Source organism: Hoplias malabaricus, chromosome 3 (assembly GCF_029633855.1).
Source record: "Hoplias malabaricus isolate fHopMal1 chromosome 3, fHopMal1.hap1, whole genome shotgun sequence".
NCBI lineage: Eukaryota > Metazoa > Chordata > Actinopteri > Characiformes > Erythrinidae > Hoplias > Hoplias malabaricus.
This window is the reverse complement of record NC_089802.1, coordinates 27,527,312-27,551,001: the sequence shown is the minus strand read 5'-3', so window position 1 is coordinate 27,551,001 and position 23,690 is coordinate 27,527,312. Positions and strand designations below refer to the sequence as shown.

General features: G+C 45.3%; 1 protein-coding gene across 1 annotated transcript; it reads left to right on the top strand.

The window, feature by feature from the left end:
- Positions 1 to 152: 152 nt before the first annotated feature.
- LOC136691390 (cilia- and flagella-associated protein 337) lies at positions 153 to 22,625 on the top strand. Its single transcript, XM_066663952.1, has 20 exons — positions 153 to 226; positions 1,239 to 1,473; positions 4,677 to 4,826; positions 4,918 to 5,040; positions 6,139 to 6,310; positions 7,100 to 7,146; positions 7,878 to 8,015; positions 8,302 to 8,490; positions 9,942 to 10,133; positions 10,829 to 11,077; positions 11,439 to 11,603; positions 12,898 to 13,050; positions 13,811 to 13,995; positions 14,233 to 14,372; positions 15,013 to 15,158; positions 16,054 to 16,271; positions 18,036 to 18,196; positions 19,154 to 19,218; positions 19,620 to 19,763; positions 21,649 to 22,625. Exons 1-20 carry the CDS (start codon positions 153 to 155, stop codon positions 21,802 to 21,804), a joined length of 3,102 nt encoding a protein of 1,033 aa, XP_066520049.1. The 3' UTR covers positions 21,805 to 22,625.
- Positions 22,626 to 23,690: the final 1,065 nt, after the last annotated feature.

The following is a 23,690-nucleotide window of genomic DNA, read 5'->3' as shown; positions in this document are numbered from 1 at the left end:
GAGCCAGGGAGAGAGTACATTAATAATTTATTTATTTATTTATTTATTTATTTATTGAGTTTAAGAGTATTCACACGTGGTTCTTCACAATTTTTGGAGCGCTGTACCTACAGCTGAGTATGTTCTTTCTTTATGGTGCAGGGTTCTGAGGGATGGACGCTGCACAGAAGTTCACAAATAACCCATGGAAAGTCTACGAAGAGGAAACTCCCAGCACAACCATTCGGTAAGTCCACTACTGTTTTAAAGTTTAAGGTACAGAGCCTGGAACTCAAACTCAAATGTCCTGGGGCCACTTACCAGGTGGAGTTCTTTAAGAAGGGCCAATGGATAAATATGTGCAGAAACAAGTGAGTGAATTTTAAACAGATAACTACTAATTCTGACCTAAAGAGGTAATTAAAATATGAGAAAATAAATCATAAATCTTCGATAGATATCCATTTATTTACACACAAACTATCTTAGAGTTATGTTTCATAAAATGCCCTGTTGATTAAAGATAACAAACAATTTTAGGGTGCACCACACCGTTGCAGGGTCTCAGGGAGGGTTCTCCCTGTGTCTGTGTGGGTTTTCTCTGGGTGTTTCCCCTCATAGTCCAAACACATAGGTTAGTAGGTTAAATTGAATCTTGACACCACCTATAGTTTCTGAATAGGGGAACTATAATATCACAGACGTTCCAGTTCGGAGTGCAGCTTTCCAGACAGGGATTCCCAGGCACAGACACCACTAGTACTGATTCTGTCTTGAAATTACTAATTAAAATCATGTTCTACATGTGTGAAATTGATTAATGCATTTTTAAAGCCTTTGTTTATTAGTAAAAATGCAGTGTTTACTTGTGTCCACCACTAGACGGCGCTAAAGTTGCATACGTTAATTAGTAATTAGTAATCAACACACACACACACATCAATGTTGAGTGTTTTTTGAATTGTCTAGGAAAGAACTTTATAAACCCATAGTTGTCAGCCCCTGTGGTTTGTCAGGGGTGCCCTGGGTCCATGGTATTCCCAGCCCCAACAGAGCTGCATCCAATAATCCTGCAGCACCAACACCTGACCACATTAAAGTTTTTGTGTGTGAATGGCATTAAAAATGACTGCAGAGAAGACAAGCATCTAAATAACAGACGTTATTTCAGTTGAAAGACTGTATATTTTGAAACAGTCATTACTTTCAGTGATTTCCTCTGAAAACTTACTATGTTTATCTGTTCCTGTGGTGTCCAGTTATGACGAGCGGAGCTCTGGTCTTCAGGACTGTCTTCAGCTCCATCACCTGCAGCTTCTCAGAGACTCTTTCACCAGAGAGAGAACCAGATACATCCGTCCTCGAGGAAGAGTCAGAGCACATAACTCCGGACCCCCTGCTGGAGCGATGAGTCTGGAGCAGTTCCGCTCGGTTCTGACCTCGGCAACTGGAGACGAGTCCTGGAACGGCTCGATCGAGGAGCTCTTTAATGAGGCAGGTATCCATGCTTTAGTGAGGAAGCAAGTTTTAGCCACTGTCTGTTCTTTGCCTGAGCTAGGAGTCTTTCAGTGACTCAGTGCTACCAAGCTTCACTGATGTTACCAATATCATCTGCACTCAACATGCTTGCAGGAGAACATTCAGCTGTTCAATCATTCACTTCAGCTGTGTGAATTTGAACAAAGGTGTGTGTGAGTGACTGGGTGAAACTGTCCATGTGTGTGTGTGTGACTGGGTGAATGTGTGTGTGTGTGTGAGAGAGTGACTGGGTGAGTGTTTGAAACTGTCTACAGTTGTGAGTGTCTGAGTGAGTGTGTGAGTGACTGGAAGAGTGTGTGATTGTCTGAGTGAGTGTGTGAGTGACTGGGTGAATGTGTGAGTGACTGGAAGAGTGTGTGATTGTCTGAGCGAGTGTGTGAGTGACTGGAAGAGTGTGTGAAACTGTCCATGTGTGTGTGTGTGTGAGTCACTGGGTGAGTCACTGGGTGTGTCTTCATGTGTGAGTGTCTGAGTGAATGTGTGAGTGACTGGAAGAGTGCGTGAGTGACTGGAAGAGTGCGTGAGTGACTGGATGAGTGTATGAGTGACTGTGTGAGTGCCTGAATGAGTGTTTGAGTGACTGGGTGAGTGTGTGAGTGACTGGGTGAATGTGTGAGTGACTGAGTGAATGTGTGAGTGACTGGAAGAGTGTGTGAGGGACTGGATGAGTGTATGAGTGTGTGAGTGACTGGGTGAGTGTGTGAGTGACTGGAAGAGTGTGTGAAACTGTCCGTGTGTGTGTGTGTGAGTCACTGGGTGTGTCTTCATGTGTGAGTGTCTGAGTGAATGTGTGAGTTACTGGGTGAGTGCGTGAGTGACTGGGTGAGTGCGTGAGTGACTGGATGAGTGCGTGAGTGACTGGATGAGTGACTGTGTGAGTGTGTGAGTGCCTGAATGAGTGTGTGAGTGCCTGAATGAGTGTGTGAGTGCCTGAATGAGTGTGTGAGTGACTGGGTGAGTGTGTGAGTGACTGGGTGAGTGTGTGAGTGACTGGGTGAATGTGTGAGTGACTGAGTGAGTGTGTGAGTGACTGGAAGAGTGTGTGAGGGACTGGATGAGTGTATGAGTGCGTCAGTGACTGGGTGAATGTATGAGTGACTGAGTGAGTGTGTGAGGGACTGGATGAGTGTATGAGTGTGTGAGTGACTGGGTGACTGGGTGAGTGTGTGGGTGAGTGACTGACTGACTGACTGAGTGACTGACTGACTGAGTGACTGACTGAGTGAGTGACTGACTGACTGACTGAGTGAGTGACTGACTGAGTGAGTGAGTGAGTGACTGACTGAGTGAGTGAGTGAGTGACTGACTGAGTGAGTGAGTGTCTGACTGAGTGAGTGAGTGTGTGAGTGACTGACTGAGTGAGTGAGTGTGTGAGTGACTGACTGAGTGAGTGAGTGTGTGAGTGACTGACTGAGTGAGTGTGTGAGTGACTGACTGAGTGAGTGTGTGAGTGACTGACTGACTGAGTGAGTGTGTGACTGACTGAGTGAGTGACTGACTGAGTGAGTGACTGACTGAGTGAGTGTGTGAGTGACTGACTGAGTGAGTGTGTGACTGACTGACTGACTGACTGACTGACTGAGTGACTGAGTGAGTGAGTGAGTGACTGACTGAGTGAGTGAGTGTGTGAGTGACTGACTGAGTGAGTGTGTGAGTGACTGACTGAGTGAGTGTGTGAGTGACTGACTGAGTGAGTGTGTGAGTGACTGACTGACTGAGTGACTGACTGAGTGACTGACTGAGTGACTGACTGAGTGACTGACTGACTGAGTGACTGAGTGTGTGAGTGACTGACTGAGTGAGTGTGTGAGTGACTGAGTGAGTGTGTGAGTGACTGACTGAGTGAGTGTGTGAGTGACTGACTGACTGACTGAGTGAGTGAGTGACTGACTGAGTGAGTGAGTGTGTGAGTGACTGACTGAGTGAGTGTGTGAGTGACTGAGTGAGTGAGTGTGTGAGTGACTGAGTGAGTGAGTGTGTGAGTGACTGACTGACTGAGTGTGTGAGTGACTGACTGAGTGAGTGTGTGACTGACTGACTGAGTGACTGACTGAGTGACTGAGTGAGTGACTGACTGACTGAGTGTGTGAGTGACTGACTGAGTGAGTGTGTGACTGACTGACTGAGTGACTGACTGACTGACTGAGTGAGTGACTGACTGAGTGAGTGACTGACTGACTGAGTGAGTGTGTGAGTGACTGACTGAGTGAGTGTGTGAGTGACTGACTGAGTGAGTGTGTGAGTGACTGACTGAGTGAGTGTGTGAGTGTGTGACTGACTGAGTGAGTGTGTGACTGAGTGAGTGAGTGAGTGAGTGACTGACTGAGTGAGTGTGTGAGTGACTGACTGAGTGAGTGTGTGAGTGACTGACTGAGTGAGTGAGTGAGTGAGTGTGTGAGTGACTGACTGAGTGAGTGAGTGTGTGAGTGACTGACTGACTGAGTGAGTGAGTGTGTGACTGACTGACTGAGTGAGTGAGTGTGTGAGTGACTGGGTGAGTGTGTGAGTGACTGGGTGAGTGTGTGAGTGACTGGGTGAGTGTGTGAGTGTCTGAGTAAGTGTGTCTGGGTGAGTGTGTGAGTGTGTGAGTGTCTGGGTGAGTGTGTGAGTTACTGAGTGAGTGTGTGAGTGTCTGAGTGAGTGTCTGGGTGAGTGTGTGAATAACTGGGTAAGTGTCTGGAAGAGTGTGTGAGTGGCTGGGCGAGTGTGTGAAACTGTCTGTGTGTGTGTGTGTCAGTCACTATGTGAGTCTGTGAAACTGTCTACATGGGTGAGTGCGCGAGTGACTGGGTGAGTGCGCGAGTGACTGGGTGAGTGCGCAAATGACTGGGTGAGTGCGTGAGTGATTGGCTGAGTGCGTGAGTAACTGAGTGAGTGTGTCAGTGACTGGGTGAATGTGTGAGTGCCTGGATGTGTTTGTGAGTGAGACACAGCAGTGCTGCCAGAGTTTTTAAAACCTGTGTCCACTCACTGTCCACTTTGTGAGACACTCCTACCTCATTGGTCCACATTGTAGATGTAAGGTCAGAGACAGTATGAGTGTGTGTGTACCTGGATGAGTGTGTGATGCTCTGTTCAGAGAGTGTTCCTGCATTGTGCAGTGTTGTTGGCGACTGTGTGAGTTTTCTTAAAACAGATGTGTTCATGTTTTTTTACAGCTGGATTTCTTTTGTGATGGCTGTGTTGTGTGGGAGAAGCTGTGTTCCTTCGTTCTCCAGCAGATGAGACAGAGAGAAGACTTATCCAATGTGTCCAAACACACGGTCCTCAGCTCTGAACCACTGATACGCCACTGTCTGCAGAACAGGGTAAAGCCCCTCTATGATTCTTCACTCCTCAGAACCTTTACAGTGTCCACTACCACACTTCAGTTTAGTGTCACCTCCACTGTGTCAACAGCAGGAACCAGTAACCCGTATAGTGGAGGTCAGTCAGCCACCACCTCTCCGCTACATCACCATCAGCAAAGGGGGGACGCTCACTGTCTGGAACAGCTGTCTCCATCTCCTGAAGTCACTGGATGTAAGACACAAGGCCCTGTCTAAAGGCACTAAATTAATACAATGCTATATTTTCCTTATTATTCTTATTCTTTTTCAGATTCATTATTGTTATTAATATCATGTCATTGGGTTGAATGTGGGCTGTGTGGGTTCAGGATGACCACTGGCTTTGGGTGGGTTGGCACATGGTCTTTTAGTGAGACCCAGGGGGGCTGCCTTTGTCACATAAACATGGGCAGCCCAGTATTTCTCTCTTTAATGGCCCTCCACACTTAACGAAGAGAGATGTTGTGTTTTCAAGTGGGCTGTCCATATGGGCACTATATTGTACCCATTATGGGCCCTCCGTGCATGTGCTGAATGGGTAATAATAATGATATGAATATTGGGGCCTCACGGTGGCGCAGCAGGTAGTGTCTCTGTCACAGCTCCAGGGACCTGGAGGTTGTGGGTTCGATTCCCGCTCCGGGTGACTGTCTGTGAGGAGTGTGGTGTGTTCTCCCTGTGTCTGCGTGGGTTTCCTCCGGGTGACTGTCTGTGAGGAGTGTGGTGTGTTCTCCCTGTGTCTGCGTGGGTTTCCTCCGGGTGACTGTCTGTGAGAAGTGTGGTGTGTTCTCCCTGTGTCTGCGTGGGTTTCTGACCTCAAGAGGGATCTTTTAATAAGCATGTTTGATACATGCCTGCCCCCATGTGGGAGACCCATTCCAAAACAAAAACACATGTTGGTAGGTGGATTGGAGACACAAAAAAAAAAGTGTCCGTAGGTGTGTGAGTGAATATGTGTGTGTGTCTGTGTTTCCCTGTGAAGGACTGGCGCCCCCTCCAGGGTATATTCCCACCTTTCGCCCAATGATTCCAGGTAGGTTTGTGACCCTGTTTGCAGATAATGAATGAATGAATAAATGCACATTAGCAGAGCTAACAGTCTGGATGGAATGGGTCTCCCACATGGGGGCAGGCATGTATCAAACATGCTTATTAAAAGATCCCTCTTGAGGTCAGGATGTTGTTTTTGGATCTGTGTTTATCCACGTTTACCATTACCCATGGATAACAGGGTGCGATACAGTGTCAGGAAACACAAACCACAGAACCATGTCTGTCTCTCTTTCTTAAGTTGTATGGAGACACAGGAGATGAAGCAGGTTTGGGGAGGAGGGTTCGAGGCTGGACAACAGATGCTGTGTATCTGCCCAACGTCCACAAAGTTGCCGTGGTCTCCATGAGTCGGGACCTCCACCTGATCGACGTCTCTGCCAGCTCGTGCTGCAAGGAGTTCCATGTGTCTGGTACACTGCCTGGACTGAGGGTAGATTAAAGGTGGCACACTGTCCATCCTCTGAGCTCCACTGACCATACAGGAGTACTTTGTACTGTCCTGTATCTGAAGCTCTGCATACCTTCTTAACCTCCACAGAGCAGGTGTGATGTGGTGGTGGATCATTCTCAGTGCTGCAGTGACACTGACGTGTTGGTGGTGTGTTAGTGTGTGTTGTGCTGGTGCGAGTGGATCAGACACAGCAGTGCTGCCAGAGTTTTTAAACCCTGTGTCCACTCACTGTCCACTTTGTGAGACACTCCTTCCTCATTGGTCCACATTGTAGATGTAAGGTCAGAGACAGTAGCTCATCTGTCACTGCACAGTGTGTGTCGGTCATCCTCTAGTCCTTCATCAGTGACACAGGATGCTGTCGGCTGGATTTTTTTGGTCGGTGGACTATTCTCAGTCCAGCAGTGACACTGAGGGGTTTAAAAACTCCAGCAGCACTGCTGTGTCTGATCCACTCGCACCAGCACAACACACACTAACACACCACCACCACCACGTCAGTGTCACTGCAGCGCTGAGAATGATCCACCACCACATCACACCTGCTCTGTGGGGCTCCTGAGCGCTGAAGAACAGAGGGGAAGGGGGCTAGCTAAGTATGCAGAGCAACAAACAGAGGTATAATGGTCTGTAACTGAGCTGAGAGAATGGAGAGTGAGTGTAGAGTTTTAAGAGTGTGGGATATTTAGTCTTGACCAGGCGGTGGACAGGGGTGTCCTGACATGTTGTGTTTGTTGTGATTGCACAGGACTGAGTCACGTTGCGACGGCCCTCTGTTACTGGTACAACGCAGAGGTAGGTCCAGTATCCAGTGCTGACCACTGCTTAAATTACATCCGATTTAATGCCCATAAACACACCCTAGAGCTATAACCAGACCTGCTACTGACAGAGGCACTCAGAATGTAGTGCCGGCCTCAGTTAAGGTGGAACAGACACCTCCATAAAGACGTTTAGACACCATTTTAAATTCTGCAGTGTTTATGAGCGAGAATTTAATTGCTGCATCATTTAATGTGAAAAGCACAATAATGTGAATGTAACTGAGGCATATTTTAAAGTGGAGCAGACAGTATTTTTTGAAAAGGATAGGTGCCAGAATGTAATTATTGCACCATATAAAGTGGAACACCAGTTCTATTAAAATATTTAGGTATGAGATTTAACTGTTGCACCATTTAAGCTGGAAAGCATAGTTGCCAGAACGTAACTGTTGCATCATTAAAGGTGGAACAGAAAGTTCTACTGGGAAGCATAGGTGCAATAATTTAACTACAACACCATTTAAGGTTGAGCAAACTATTATTTTTTATAAAATAGTTGCAAGGATTTAACTTTTGTAACAATTATGGTACAAAGTATAGAGGCCGGAATGTATCTGCTGCACAGTTTAAGGTGGAACATAGAGTTCTTTAAAAAAAGTTAAGTCACCAGATTTAATTGCTACTCCATTTAAGGTGGAACAGGCAGTTGTATTAATGTAGACAGACACCACTGCTGCATGTTTGATTGAAACCCTCTTCCAGGCTCCAGGAGAGAAGTGTGTGCTGATGTGGGGGGATGAGAAAGGAGCTGTGAACTTGCTGTGGTTCCTTCAACCTCTCAAATGCTTGTTTGAGACACCGTTTTCCAACCAAACTGGACCTCAACGAGTGTTACTGCAGGTCAGGCACTTTATTAGAAACTCTCACTTTGACATCACTCACTGACCACTTTATCAGAAACACCCTCCCTCTACTGACACTAACTGGCCACTTTATCAGAAACACCCCCCTTTTACTTACACTCACTGGCCACTTTATAAGAAACACCCCCCTTCTACTGACCCTCACTGGCCACTTTATCAGAAACACTCCCCTTCTACTGACCCTCACTGGCCACTTTATCAGAAACACCGTATAACTTTATTTATTGTCTAATGCCCATTGTTTTGTCTCCTCCCTCTTACAGGAGATCTGTGGTCAGACGTCTTTTGTCTCTTATCATCAAATCCCCAAAATCCACAGCGAACCCATCAACAGAATCAAATATGAGCCCAGATCAAACCTCATTGCTACATCTTCAGAGAGCGCCACCTGCTCTGTGATCATCATGGACCTGAACCAGAGGTGTGAGAGTTACATCTGGAAAATTGAAAAGGTGAATCTGGGTAAAAGTCTTGTATACAGACAGAAAATGGCTATCTGCCTACCTAACATAACAGAGCTGGACAGTTACTATCTTCCTCCAAGCGCACTGAGCTGCGGAGGTGTCGTGTTGGCACCAGGACCATGTGTGTTTTTGGACCATGGGAAGGAACTGGAGCACTCCTCACAGACAGTCACCCGGAGCAGGGCTCGAACACACAACACGGATCCTGGAGCTGCGACACTACCAAGTGCGCCACCGTGCCGCCCGCTACGTAATCAATAAATCTATAAAAACGTATCTATAAAACTACACCAAATAAGCCACAAAGTGCAATCCTGCAATCACTCTACTGTGCTGCACAACAGCACCTTAATACAAGCCACTGCCTGATGACGTGAACATGCTCAGGTTCTGAACGTAAATGTGAAGGACAACCATGCTCAGGCACGGTACAAGTCAACCGGGCCAAGTGTGAGTACACCCTCAAGGACTAGGCTTCTACAAACTGAGAAAATGGAACGAGTCAAAGGTTTGAAGAACTTGTTTTGGACATCACTGTGTTTGATTGGCCTGTCAAACAAGTTTGATTTTTAACCCCTTTTTTTAATTATTATTTATTGTGTTTACAATAGTTTCCACTGGAAAATTTCACAGATTACCTCACTCGTGGATCAGAGTCCACACTCTGACCTTGTCCTTCAGCCGTGGAGAAAGAGTGTGACGCTGTTTTTTGTGGCTGAACACACACACATGACTCAGAAGGGTGGTGATGTTTTCAATTTGTGATTGTGGTTTTCCAAAGGGTGTGTTTGGTCACTAAAAAGTGCTTCACTCAAGTCAGTTTGAATCGGAAATACATTGAAAAAAGATTTAAATGTTTGTTAACCCCACGTTTTTAATACACTAACAAAACGGCAAGTTGTTTCCAAGGTGGATGCAGTTTAATGTCATGTCTAGACATCCTAATTCCATAAGTCAGGATGGAGGGAGTGTCAGTGGCCTTAGTATTTCACAAGCTGTGACAACAATGGCCTCATCCATTACACAGCCATCGTCCAGGAGAACTGGGGTAACTTGGGTAGAGTAATGGGTGCAGTTAAAATCAGATTACTCCACCCAAAATAAAAAGTACAAGAGTGTGCTGTGGTCAGAACTTCTCAGAACATCAAGTATCTCTCAGCCTTGGAACTGATGTGTGTACCACCCTTCTTGATCATTCATTCATTCATTCATTTATCGTCTGTAACCAATTTATCCTGTTCAGGGTTACAGTGGCTCTGAAGTCTACTCAGAGTGCTTCATACTCACACACACTCACACACCTGTGGACAGTTTCACACACTCACACAGTCACTCACACACATTCACACACACCTGTGGATAACGTGTGTTTGGAGTGTGGGAGGAAAGCCATGCAGACATTACACTGACCTACTCTCTGCTGCACTTGTTTTCTTCAGGGCGTCCAGTGCTTTGATATCAGCTGGTCTCTTGGTCTGCTGGTGACCGCAGGACTGGACCCTGCTCTCAGGATCTGGAACCGTTACGTTCCCTCTCAACCTGTAGCTGTTCTACAAGGTCACAGGACCACAGTAGTGGATGTGGTTATCCACCAAGCTCTGGAAAAGATCTTCAGCTATTGCAAAAATGCTGTGAGTATTGTTCCTAAAATCAGTAAAACAAGCAATACGTTATAGTAGTGCATTAACAGAATAAAAGAGACCCAAGAACTTACCCCTGGAGAACTCCATTACTGTTTCAAGTTTGATTTTGTGCAATGATACTTTGAAAAAGGGCAACAGAAGTGGCCCGAATACTGACCCTTGCAGAACTTCAGTAATGAGTCTGCAGATCAGTGTGGTTTATGCCTTGAACTTCTTAAAGAGATATTTTGACAAAACCAATTTCCCTTATCCACACATAATAAAATGGCCCAAGAACTGACACCTGGGGATCTCCAGTAGCAAGTAGTGCAAACTCTGTTTTATGAATGTTTTATATGAAGTGATATCTTTGTAAAACCAATGTTGACCTGTTTACCATGGATCAGCCATGAACTAAAGACTTTCCGTCTGAATGCCATCAAATCCTCAGAGCAATATTTCAAAATGGAGTGTAAATATTTCCAGGAAGATTCAAGATATTTAAGAGGAACACTTTCCTAATTAATGCCCTTTACGTTTGGATAAGTAGATGTCCACAAACCTATGGCTACACACTGGACATTCAGAGCTAGATCAGAAACCCCAAGCATTAATTTGTTCATAATTTGTTCAAAACATATGCCTAAACTAGTGTCCAGTCTGCAATTCCTCAAGAGTTTGATGACATTTAATCCCCCCTCCAGGTTCTGAAAATCTGGGATATCCCCTCACAGCTCTGTGTGAAGACCGTGCCTCTGAAGTTCCCCAATATTCAGACAGGACGTATCCCTGAGCAGGGGCACTTTCCGTTGTTGCTGAGTCTCTCTGGAGCTCCAGCACTGCTGCTCAGCTGCAGAGAATACCTCGCCCTGCTGAGACTGCAAAACCCAGCCTCTGGACCTGGGCCAAACCAGGCCTTCTCCTGCTCCCTGTACATCCCCCTCCTCAAACAGGTCTGGCTTTATTGCCCTGTGCTTATACAGCTGATTTTGTTGAGTTGAGTTTAAAGGGAAGGGCTCACCATGTCCAGGACCAAGCATGGGCTAGAGGGGTGTAAAGCCTCGCAATATTGTGAAATGGGTTTTCTAGTGAGTTGGAGTGGGGTTTAGTGATGCAAAAATTATCATCCAACAACATCAGCACAAGACCTTAATATGGCATGCATGGATGATTACTTATGTATCACAAAAACCACTCCAACTCATCACAGAGATACAGAAATCTTCTCCATGCCCAGTCAGGAAGGGAATACGGGATGTGTTGATCATGTCATGTGTCTAATCAGTGTGGGTTGTTTTGTGTGCGTACGAACAGCTTGTGACAGCATGTGTTGACTCATCTTTGGTGGTGTGGGATGTGGAAACAGGCAGAAAGCATCTAGAAGTAAAAAACGCTCACGGTCATGAAGAAATCACAGCTCTGACCACTGACCCCAGCCAACACAGACTCATTAGTGCAGCTGCCAATGGCACCATTAAGGTAAACTTACACCACTGCAGCTATTGGTCTAAGGAGTGCTAACTGCAGTGATATGCAAAACTGAGCTGCTTCATCATGCCCTACAATATCATTTTTTCCTGAAATGCTAAGGAAGGTTGATGCTAGTAGAGCAGTAGGCAATGCTAAATGGTATATGTTATATTTTATTACTTTTTTATTGAAATTAATTACTGGAAAACACAATGTGGATATTTTCAGTTTATGCTCCACCCCCCAAAAATGTTCTGCCATCAATATAATTAAAGAAGATCTTGAGGCCTTTTCTGGGGCTTCATTCTGCATGTGCTACAATAACTTGGCTTTGTAGACACAGCTGGTGCTTTTCCACCAGCCAAATCTGGTCCTGGAACCGGGTCCTTTTCTCAGGCCCTGCTCGCTTATGGTTTCAACTGAGCCGAGTAGGTACTAAATGTGGGGTGTAAACCCTGCAGAGTTCTGATTGGCTGGAGAGACCCGTCAATCACCATGAAACACAGTGCTCCGGCACAACATTAGTTTTTATCCGACTCACAGCAGCAGCTTGTAACATTCCCCCAAGGGTTTTATTTAAAGAGGTTCAAACAACAACAAAAACAACAACAGGCCACACAAAAGCTAATGCTAATGCAAATAGTGGCTAACGCTAATACTGGCGTTGTTGTGGTTTCTAAAGTCCGCTACATTACAAGCTCCATTTCGTGGTGGAGCTGTGTTAGTGGAAAATCGACCTGTTAAAAGCCAGCCGAGCTGAGTTAGGTCGAATTGAGTCGAACCCAGTGGAAGTGCAGTGGAATATACCATAAGTGTGTGTGCTAGATGTGTGGGGCTGGCCTGCGATCCAGAACTGCCTCTTAAGTTTCAGACTATGGACTGTTGTTGTCAAGGCAACTAAATCTTACCTCTATAAATAAAGCCAAGTCAATCAATGTCTTTCAAATCCTCCTCCGAACTTTAAGATATGTTAAAATTGACAACTCTGAGAAATTTTGGTGTGTGTTTAGATGTATAAGGGAGGGAATATATAGAGTTATTAAAGTGGGAACAAACTAAGCAAAACATTCCTACAATTGTCCAGCAACCACAACAAACAACAATGTTTATTTTAGCTACAGCTACCTACACAGTCCAAACAGCTTAAATAATCAAGCATCCTACCATCACATCATATCCATCTCATTAATATTCATTTAGTCATTCATACATTTTCTATAACAGCTTCATGTTTATCAGAGTCATGGTGGGTGTGTGAACACTTTATAAGCAGCACGTATTTACTGTAGCGTGTGCTCTGTAGGTTTGGAGCCTTCTGAATGGTCACACTCTTCATAAACTGGAGGCTGTTTCTGATACAGAGGTCACCGGCGTCATCTGTCTCCATGGCGACCAGCTCCTGGCCGTGGGCTGGAGTCGGCTCGTGGCTCAGTACAGCGTCGGTGATGCACTGAAAGTGAGAAGGTTTTTTCATCACACGCACCACAAATGTTAGTTCAGTGCTACCTTTAGAGGGAAAATGGTCCTCAGCCAGGATAAACGCCAGCTCTGTCCTTTTACACCACACCATTCTTCACCCTCGGCCGGGTTTGAGTCCTATGGTTATGCTCAGAGTCATGGCTGATGAAAGCGACGAGCCTCATGGCTGAGCTGACCTCACACGGGAGCTGAGTCAGCAGGTTCAGGCGTCATGCAGGACTACTGAGCCTCATGTAGTCCTAGATAGATAGATAGATAGATAGATAGATACTTTATAGATCCCCAGGGGAAATTCAAGTCCTGCAGTGCCTAGAGACCCACTTTCTGTGTCCCGACGTTCATATTATTCCTGTTTTACAGGTGATGGATCATTCTCAGCACTGCAGGGACACTGACATGTTGTTAGTGTGTGTTGCTGTGGTACACACACTAACACACCACCACCACGTCAGTGTCACTGCAGTGCTGAGAGTGATCCACCACCACATCACACATGCTCTGTGGGGGTCCTGAGTGCTGAAGAACAGGGGGAGAGGGGGGTAACAAAGTATGCAGAGCCACAGATTCACAACTGTCTGTACACCTGAACTGAACCGTGAGTATAGAAACAAGAGCGTGGTTTTAATATTATGACTGATGTTATGGTGAAAATAAAGGGGAAATTAAGTCATATTTAAACATGTTCACAGGAAAGGAGACGCAGCTGGACTGACATCTTTGTGTGTGTGTGTGTGTAGGACATGTATGTGAAAGCAGACCTGTCCTGGAGGTCTGGACGCCTGCACAGTGAGGACGTCCTCGCTGTGCATCACTGTCCTGCTCTCCGTCTGCTGGCCACAGGGAGCTATGATGGAGAGATTATAGTCTGGACGCTGGACACTCAGAGGCCGGGCTCTCGGCTTCAGCGTCCACACATCGGGAGGTGGGTCCACTGCCAAATCACTTCTGATCTTTGGCTTTGAACTGAGTGTGTGGCTGTCCTTATAGAGTACTGTGTAAATGACCTGGGGCTTGGGGGATGCTCTTGAGGGCTTTCCACCACTTAAGAAATCAATATAGAGAGGTGTTTGCATACACACACATAAATATGGAACATAAATGGCTCCACCTGATGATGATTGTGTGTGTGTGTGTTGTGTGTGTGTGTATGTGTGTGTAGAGAGTACCCCCCCACTGACAGGTTGTTGTTCCTGCAGAAGCGAGCAGAAGACAAACAGAGGAGAACGAAAGCTGTTCTTCTGAGCTCTCAGGCTGGCTGTGTTCACTGGTGGAGCGTCTGTGGACACACACACAGCCATGGTATATGCACACACACACACACACACACACTCCCCCCCACACACAGAGACGCTTTAATGAAGGAGAGACACTTCAACACCACAATTATAACTAAGATAAATACTGTTCTCCTCAGCTTTCCACGCCTCAAACTGAGGGTAACATAGTCCATCTGCTGCTGCTTCCTCAGGCTCCAGCAGCAGTCAACGCTCACTACCAGGTCATTATGAGGTTTACCGTAATCCCAAAATGACCCCCCTGTGTCTGCCACAAACGCAGCTCATCAGACGTACATCACCAAGACGGACATCACTCATTCATCTCAGGAGGCGCACGGGCGCTTAAAAAGAAACTCCACTCTTTGTCTAACTTTTCTGTACAGTCTAATGGCTCTGATGTAAACAATGTCATGGAGAGTGTTTTGAAGAGGAACGCTCTGTTCTAGAGAAACGTACAGGGTTAGATTCACTGACAGTGATGGTGAATGGAACCGAACGTCTGACTGTAGAACCTTTTTTATATAAAATGGTTTTGAACTGATGTCTAAGGTGACGTTGAGGGCATGGTGGGGCTCCAGGGTCTTGGGTTCGATATCTGCCCCAGGTCACTCCCTGGTTACATGATTAGTGACATGATTATATTTTTTATTTTTCAAACACAGCACAGTTCTATGTACCAAAGAGAGCTGACGAGCGTGTGAAGGCCTTAAATACAAACCAGGACAACAGTCTGCTCTTTACTGGAGACACTACAGGGTCCATCAGCGTCTGGGACATCTCGCAGTACGGTCTCTCTGATGGAGACGAGGTCAGTCACAAGAACATTTTATTATTATTATTATTATTGGACACACAACAATTCCAGACACGCTGGGACAATTTGTGAAACAAAGATAGAAACAGATTTAGGAAGATATCACTGACTCAGCACATCTTTGTAGCACAAACCTACTCTCTGATTGGTCCCTGGTTAGTTTTCCACTCCTACAGCTCCCCCTGAAATATATTGAGTGTTGTCTCTAACCCCGTCTCTAAGGGGAATAGTGGGCTTTGAAAATCACAACAACGACGGCGGTAACGTTAAGCGGTGTTTACTCATGGTGTATTGGTGTGTTGTTGTTGTAGTTGTTTGGGACCGAACACAGCTCTGTCATCAGTTCAGAAAGATCAGTAGAGTTTATTCCTTCCTTGTTGCAGCGTCCAGCTCTCGCTGGATTCTTTCATCGGCCACCGATCCAAGGAGCGTTTGAACCTCTTCAAAAGACCACAGCGTAATTTTACGAGCGGCCATCGTGAGTCGGATAAAAACAAACAAGATCTCTGCTGCAGCTGGAGATTTTACAGATGGAGAGTTGGTGCTGGACGTCTGCGCTGCGTGGCGTAGAGTGACGACTCTCTCTGGACGATCAGCGCTCTGTAAGGTTTATACGCCACGGTTTAGTCCCTACTCGGCTCGCTCTGAACCACGAGAGAACAGCCACTAAACAAGAAACCGCTTCAAAAACCAGGACCTGATTTACCTGGTGGAGGAGCAGGAAAGTCGAGTAGACCCGAGTAGGGACCCTGCAGTGGAAAAGTACCATTCGTCACTACTTTCTGTTGAAGCACTTCACTTACTGTCTCCGTGTTTTGGAACTGCATTTTGTAATAACAGCACATCTCTTCTCGTTATCCTAATTTAACCATATCTGCTTATTCTTAAGCTTGTTACTGAACAGCCCCCACTGCTGCATACCTGGAGAGCCCATGAGGGGGCACTAGTGAGCCTGGAGGTCCTGGAACCTAGCTGTGAACTGTTCCTGGTCAGTGTTTCTACAGACAACACTCTCCGGCTCTGGTTCAGAAATGGAGGCTGTGTGGGGTGTTTCGGAGAGGAGCAGCTGTGGAATCTGAATGATCCGAGCACGTATGAATTTAACAGGTAACAGCACACTCTAATTACAGCGACTCTTATTCGCCAAAGGGCAAACAGGCACTGATCAAGAGGTGCTCCTAAGAAAAACCCTCTGGTTTACATTAAAATGCGACAGAACGACAGATGACCGGTTGTTTCCTTTGAGAGTAGATCTGTAGGTGCAGAGAACGACAGGTGACAAATCGAGCTGAGGGTCTCGCAGAGGTCCAGCAAAATCAGGAGTGCCCCCTAGAGACAAACGTGGGGCAAAGTAAGAGACTTGTTGCCCTCTTCTGTGAACACAGGGTGAGGCTTAAGGTGGAGATAGGACTGGACGATACGGTCAAAATATATATCACAATATATTTCTTAATTTTTATTTGATACGAAATAATTCTGATATCGATATGAACAGTGTAAAATCCACTGAAAATCTTCCAAGAACAAACACACAACATGATGTCAGCCTCAAACATAAACCAGTTGGCTTTGTTAATATTAATATTTTTAAACAAAATGCTGAACTGATGACAGCGCCCTCTAATGACCGTCAGATAGTGACAGACACTAAAAATAATGTGTATAGAAATATTTAAAATGTGTTTAAATATCATATCATTGTTATTGAAACATTTTATATCACGATATTTACTGATATTGAAATATAGTCCAGCCCTAGGTGGAGTAGAGCAGCAAAGTATCTCACTCTATTTAACATGACCTTGAGTGTATTATGGGATTACACTGCCGTTTTAACTGTTTAATTTCTATTTATTTATTTATTTTAATATATTTTTGACTGTGTGAGTGTGTGAAACTGCTCAGTAAGCATCTGAACATTATAAAATATTTGAAAACTAGTCACTTTCAGTTTGTTTACGTCTTAACTGGGTTACCAGATATCCCCCTTTAATCCCCCTTAAATCTTCCCTGAAGGCACTGTGTGCTGAACTGAGGGAACATAAAGCTGTTCAGAGCTCTGACAGGACAGTTGACTGGGGGTGTGCCAGTGGCTGGAGTGGTGCAGAATCCTGTGGGATATATGATCGTGCCCCTCCATGGGCCGATCTGGTTTACCAGCGAATGCTGAGAGGTCATAATGAATAAATGAGAGGAATGGATGGTGTGGATAGTCAGACAGAAGCGCCGCTAAGCTAAACCAGATGGGAGGAACGTCCGTTAGCTCCTGCCTTGCTGCTTTTCTCTGGATCTGGAGGCCTCCAAGAGTTGCAGAGGAGCTACTGAGAAAAATAACCCAGAATCTCCCTTGCTGCCATTTGCTGTTAATGATAATGAACTCCTACAGAAGAAACACACTACATGGACAAACACGTTCTCAATCAGCGTTTCCTGAGTTAAAGCAACACTATGTATTATTTTTATTTAATAAAATTACAGCAGAGCAGTAACAGGGGGAGCCCCTACTCTGGTCTCAGCACTGCAGAAACTGCACTGTGGAAGAGGATAGGAAACCATGCACTCCCTCTCCATCCATAGTGCTGTAAAAGGGAATTATACTCTGTGACTGTAGGGGGAGCCCAGCGGCAAAAATACCAAATCTTACCTAGTGTTGCTTTAATGAGGAGTGTGTTCCTCTCTTTACAGCAGTAATAGTTTTGACAGGGAAGACTTTGCACTTGATGTTGGGACACTGCTGTGAGGATTTGATTGCATTGCCCACACACACACACACACACACACACACACACACACACGTGCGTGAATAACCTGAAGATGTTGTGTACGCTTCATTTAATCATTCGCCTCCATGTGACATCTGACATTCTCTAGGGAGCGTCCCAGTTCACCCAGAGAGGAAGAACAGGACACGACAGGAATCCACCAATCAGAGACCATCAGGGACCTGCCTGGTCTTTCAGGCTGGGGTCAAAATCCAGTGGGAGGGACCAGGGCAAAGATAAGCCTTGGTGAAGGTGACCATGGACAAACAGGTCGGTCAGAACACAAGCGGATTCACAGAAACCAGATCGCTGTTTATACCACCCTTTCAGTATAATTTTAAAGGGGATATGGTGGGGTTACAAGCTCCAGCCCATAATAATCATTCTGCATACAACTCCCTTTAAATCTCCATGATCAATATATTGATTCTACTGGTCAAAAAATGTTGCTAAAAATCAGTTTTATTTAAAACACACGATGTGGCAATAACAGTATGTTGGAACATTGCTAGGGGCGGCACGATGACACAGCTCCAGGGTTCTGGATGTTGTGGGTTCAAGTCCCGCTCCATGTGACTGTCTGTGAGGAGTGTGATTTGTTCTCTCTGTGTCTGCGTGGGTTTCCTCCGGGTGACTGTCTGTGAGGAGTGTGGTGTGTTCTCTCTGTGTCTGTGTGGGTTTCCTCCGGGTGACGGTCTGTGAAGAGTGTGGTGTGTTCTCTCTGTGTCTGCGTGGGTTTCCTCCGGGTGACTGTCTGTGAGGAGTGTGGTGTGTTCTCTCTGTGTCTGTGTGGGTTTCCTCCGGGTGACAGTCTGTGAAGAGTGTGGTGTGTTCTCCCTGTGTCTGCATGGGTTTCCTCCGGGTGACTGTCTGTGAGGAATGTGGTGTGTTCTCCCTGTGTCTGTGTGGGTTTCCTCCGGGTGACTGTCTGTGAGGAGTGTGGTGTGTTCTCCCTGTGTGTGCGTGGGTTTCCTCTGGGTGCTCCGGTTTCCTCCTACACTCCAAAAACACACGTTAGTAGGTGGATTGGAGACTCAAAAGTGTCCGTTGGTGTGAGTGTGTGAGTGAAGGTGTGTCACCCTGTGAAGGATTGGCGCCCCCTCCAGGGTGTGTTCCCGCTTTGCGCCCAGTGATTCCGGGTAGAACACACTGCCGCTCTGAACTGGATAAGGGTCACAGACAATGAATGAATGCACTGAAGGCTATCATTTTTCCACCAAACTCCAGATCGGCGGCGAGCAGAATCACTGAGGAGAGCCGTCTCTTCCTCCTTCTCAGCAGTTCAACACAAGGTCAGACATTTCTCATCAGATATTATTTATTCTATTTATTCTATTTACATTTATCTATGAAGTGTCACCTATTCCATTTGACGGGGAACAGAACTGTGTGTCATCCCTAAATTAACCATTTTATAAAGTGGATCCCCATATGGAGATGGCCATGTGTACATACATTTAGTAAATTCTATGGTACATCCAGGCCACTAGGTGTCAGTATAACTACTGTTTCAGCGTGTGGGGAAGGATCACTGGTGAAAATGACTTTCTCTTGACCACCAGGTGTGAACGCCTCCACTGTTTCCACATTTGGAGATGGACACTAATTAATTTTGACCAAATTTCACACCGATGTAAATGTAATCCTCCCACCGGTCCTAATTGTGTCTCATGTCCCTTGCTGTCGTGCCCAGGTCGCACTGGAGGAGCATGTGACCACAGAGCTGCAGAGAATGATGATCATGAAAAAGAACAGCCGTTCAAACTTCAACATCGATAAAAGCAAACTGTGCCGCATCGGAAACGAGTGCACCCCATTTCAAGCTCTGAAGATAGTGGTAAGTAAGAGTGTGATTATTAAACTATTCTACATGCACTTTATCTTATCTTGTTGCCTGCATTATTGTCAAAACCTCATGAGCCCTGTTTAGAATGCCCACTTTCAGCGCCTGTTCCTTTAAATGATAATGAGCCGCTCGCTGTTCGCACCGACCCCGAGCACAGTGAGGAGAGAGGAGCAGAAGCTCTGTGATTGGACAGACTCAGACGAGGGGCGGAGCAATTCTAAAATCTCTACACTTGATGTCATATGTGGAGCAGAATCAGAACGGCTGGTTTTATTCTCTGTTTTCTGACTCAGGCAGCACACAGAAAGCTGACTGGTGTCAGAGTGTGTGGGTTGGTGTACTCCAGATTCCTACAAGTAATTTAGTCCTAATACAGTATTTCAGCTTTAAATTTAAGTGAATCCATGAATTTTGTGCCTAAAGCAAAATCACCCAAACTTCCCACCCCCCACCATCTTCTTAGAGTTCACCTCCTCTGTCTCAGCCTGAGATTTGAGAGTGGTCCATGTGTGTGTAGTAACTTAAGAAGAGAAGTTTGTTTGAATATTGCTTCACAAGTGGTGCCAATAAACACATGAATCTGTGAATGTTTCTTCTCTTCAAATGATGAACACAAAGGCAGACTCACATTGTTTGGCACATCTTCATGATATAGATATCGTATTATATCATTACAGTGGAGTGGCTGTGTTATTAATCCACAACATATGTATTTTTATTATTTAACAACTCCTCGAGACCATTGCAAACAAACTTCGCAGCAGGGATAGATGAAGAATCCAAAGCTTAAGAGGAAATAACAGTGACCGGTTTTATTTCGGCTGTCATGTCTGGTATTTGTTGTGTGTTTGTTGCCATGCCTGGCTCAGTTGGACCTGACACTGGTCCAAGCCCGATTCAAGAGTTCAGGGCCACAAAGAAAAGCGGTGACAAATGAAGCAGTGCAGGGCCGAGTGCGAGAGCGTGTGTGAAATAGTGTGGAGGCGTTAGCCTCCGCTGAACTGTCTGATGGAGGCAGAATTGGGAAAGAGAGACATTGTTATGGCAGCTGCATTGCACAAGACAGGCTTAGGGCTGGGTTGCCAGCACGGGGATTAAACATCTTTATAAAAAGAAGGAGATGAAAACAAGCTGCGTATGAATACCACCAGACTTTATTAGCCTTTGGAAGAAATGTTAAACAGGGTATTGCTTGTTTGATTTGAGGTCCTTAGGGCTGTTGGAAGCCTAGAGACAGCTGCTTAAGTTGGAACAGCGTAGCTGCTGTCCACAGACCGTCTGTAATCCCCTCCACTGTGGGATATTTCATCTCCAAGCATCTCCCACAATTTCCCCATGGTATGTACACTACATGTTCCAAAGCTCCTCAAACTTAACTGATGTTGGATGATTAGTTCTGGACCTGAAACTCCACTCCAGCACATCTCAGATGTGTTGGAAAGGGATCCTTCATTCCACGGAACACAGTTCCACTGCTCCACATTTCATTTTTACAAATCCACAGTTCTGTATGCTTTTAAAATGAATTAAACGTGAAGAGTCGCCCTCACTCAAACTCACTGCCCTTAATGAATGGAAACCCGATGGTGCCATCCTCCCTTTATCTCCCGTAATTCTCTCTTTATTGGAAGAAAATAGATTTTTTTGTTACGTAACATATTTCAAGATCTTAACATGAAAAAAAGAAAAATATTATGAGAACTGGGGGGAAGTAAATAAAAACAAACAAACAAACAAGGACTAATCATTGGAGACTCTTTATAACAAAAAACATAAAAGAGATTAATATTTCACATATGTAGCCTTTATTTACAGAGTTCACTCAGCGACATGTCAGTGTTTCTGCTTGTAGTTTGAGACTCTGGTTCTGTTGCAGGAGCTGAAGAATCTAGAGGACCTTCCTCCAAGGCCATGGATACTGAGCCACTCTCCCAGTTTTTCCAGGGTGACAGAACTGAGTTCTCCTCTGCTCTCTAGTGATGGTTCTGCTCCATCTGGGACCGTGGATAGCTCGCCAAATGGGGAGCACTGACCCAACATCCCGTAAAAACAAAATACTATTTGGAAAACTGGCTGCTTATATAGAGCAATGGGTACAGGACTACAGTCTCTAATTGTAGAATTACAAAGTGTAGAAACAATGAGTTTATTTTAATCTTAAGGCTGATCTGTGTATGTATAGCTTGGTTAGTTTCATTGACATGGATTAAGCCTAGGATTAGGACTAAATCTGCTTGTTAATCCAGACTTAAGCTTCTTCTAAGTCTAGAACCCCATTTTGAAATGATTTTAAAAGGTTAAAACCCAATCTTAAACAATGTGACTCTTCTGATTATTGATAGTTTGATCCTGTGTATCTTGTCCATCCTGTGGACACTCTACTGTTTTTTTTTTAGACTGGTTTTCAAAGGCCCAGAATTTCCCATTGATCCTGTGCTGAGAGATGGAGACTGAAGTCACTCTCTGCTTTATGTGAAGATTAAGGCCTACCCAGTCTCTCCAAAGTCAACCTATGGCATCTCACATCCTAATTACAGTCCACAGTCAAGCTCTCGGGGAGGACTCTTTTCCCCAAAACACAGAAAACAAGGCCTCAGAGAGAAACGTTCATCGGTAGCTCGACGACAAAATCAAAGACTCGCCTCCAGCTGCGAGTATGGACACAACAAATAAACCGAAAAACTCAAAAGTACTGAGGGCTGTGTGGAAACTCAGGTCTAATGCTGTGTGTTGTTGACATTTAATGAGAAAATAATATCTTTACAGGATATTAATCGTCTTTTTTTCAACATCAGCCATCTTTTTTATTCAACAGAAAAGAACCTAAAACTGAAGCAGTGTGAAAACGGTGAGTGAATTGTTTATTGGGCGCTGCATTTGTTCTCAGCTTCATCAGGAAAAAGCTGCAGAAGACTGTGATGGGTTTGTTCTGTTCTTGGGGATAATACTGTGTCCAAAAGTCTTTAGGTTTAGACGAGTTACAGATGGAGTCAGTGTTAGAGATCGGGAATGTAGTGCATTAACACTTCTTTTTGTTGAATAAATCATGAGTGTCATATTAACGCTATACAACATTTACCAAAAAATGACGAAAGAGCAGGAGTGCGCACCGGTGTTAGCATGTTTCATGGATCCCACAGCGCCACCCTGTGGTAACCTCATTCATGTTTTTCCTAGAGAGCTCCACCTTAGACCTGGAATTCTTAAAATGGGTGTGAGACTAGTTACAGAGTGAATCAATGGTCCTCAGTCATGTGTCTGTGGACAGGGAACCGGTTTCCGATCAGATTTTCAGACTCACAACATTCTTCCGTGCCGTGTCCGTGCCTGCTCCCCGTGTCTGCTCTGGCAGACTCCGGTTCAGACATTCCACCGTTTTTCAGCTGAACATGAGAGCGAGAGGAGTTTTGATTTATCAGTTGTTCTACCTTTCCAGCGAGGAAGGAGCTGGACGGTCACAGGAGTGAAGGAGTCCAGATAAAAACATGATGCTGGAATCTCAGGCCCGAGCTCTCGTCTGGGAATGTGGAAAATAACAAATGGAGCGGAATGAGTTTTTACGCAACCTGCTTTTGGAAATGACCAACCCGGGGAAATAAGAAAGGAATGAGTAATAAGAAAAGCAGCAGTGATACCTTAAAGTTCACCTCCGGTCATAGATTAAAGTCATAAAAACAAAGCTGTGCTCAGGATCATCACTCGTGGAGGATTCTTTCCAAGAATAAATGCCCCCTAACACTTGTGGTAAAAGTGGTTTGGATGTGACTCTACCTCCACCTTCATTTAGTACGCGCAGATAGATGAATATGCAATTAGTCTCCGCCTCTATTACCCCACATCCCTCGCCTGAGTCTCAAAGCCCCGCCCCCATGTTGACAGGATTGGCCCCTAAGGCGTGTGAGGTGTGAAATCCTGTCA

Bases quoted from the DNA above. Each gene is read 5' to 3' on its own strand.
- LOC136691390 (XM_066663952.1), top strand. From the start codon at position 153: ATGGACGCTGCACAGAAGTTCACAAATAACCCATGGAAAGTCTACGAA. The intron at 13,996-14,232 runs GTGGGTCCACTG...ATGTGTGTGTAG, and splicing joins CAGCGTCCACACATCGGGAG to AGAGTACCCCCCCACTGACA. The intron at 19,219-19,619 runs GTCAGACATTTC...TGTCGTGCCCAG, and splicing joins TCTCAGCAGTTCAACACAAG to GTCGCACTGGAGGAGCATGT.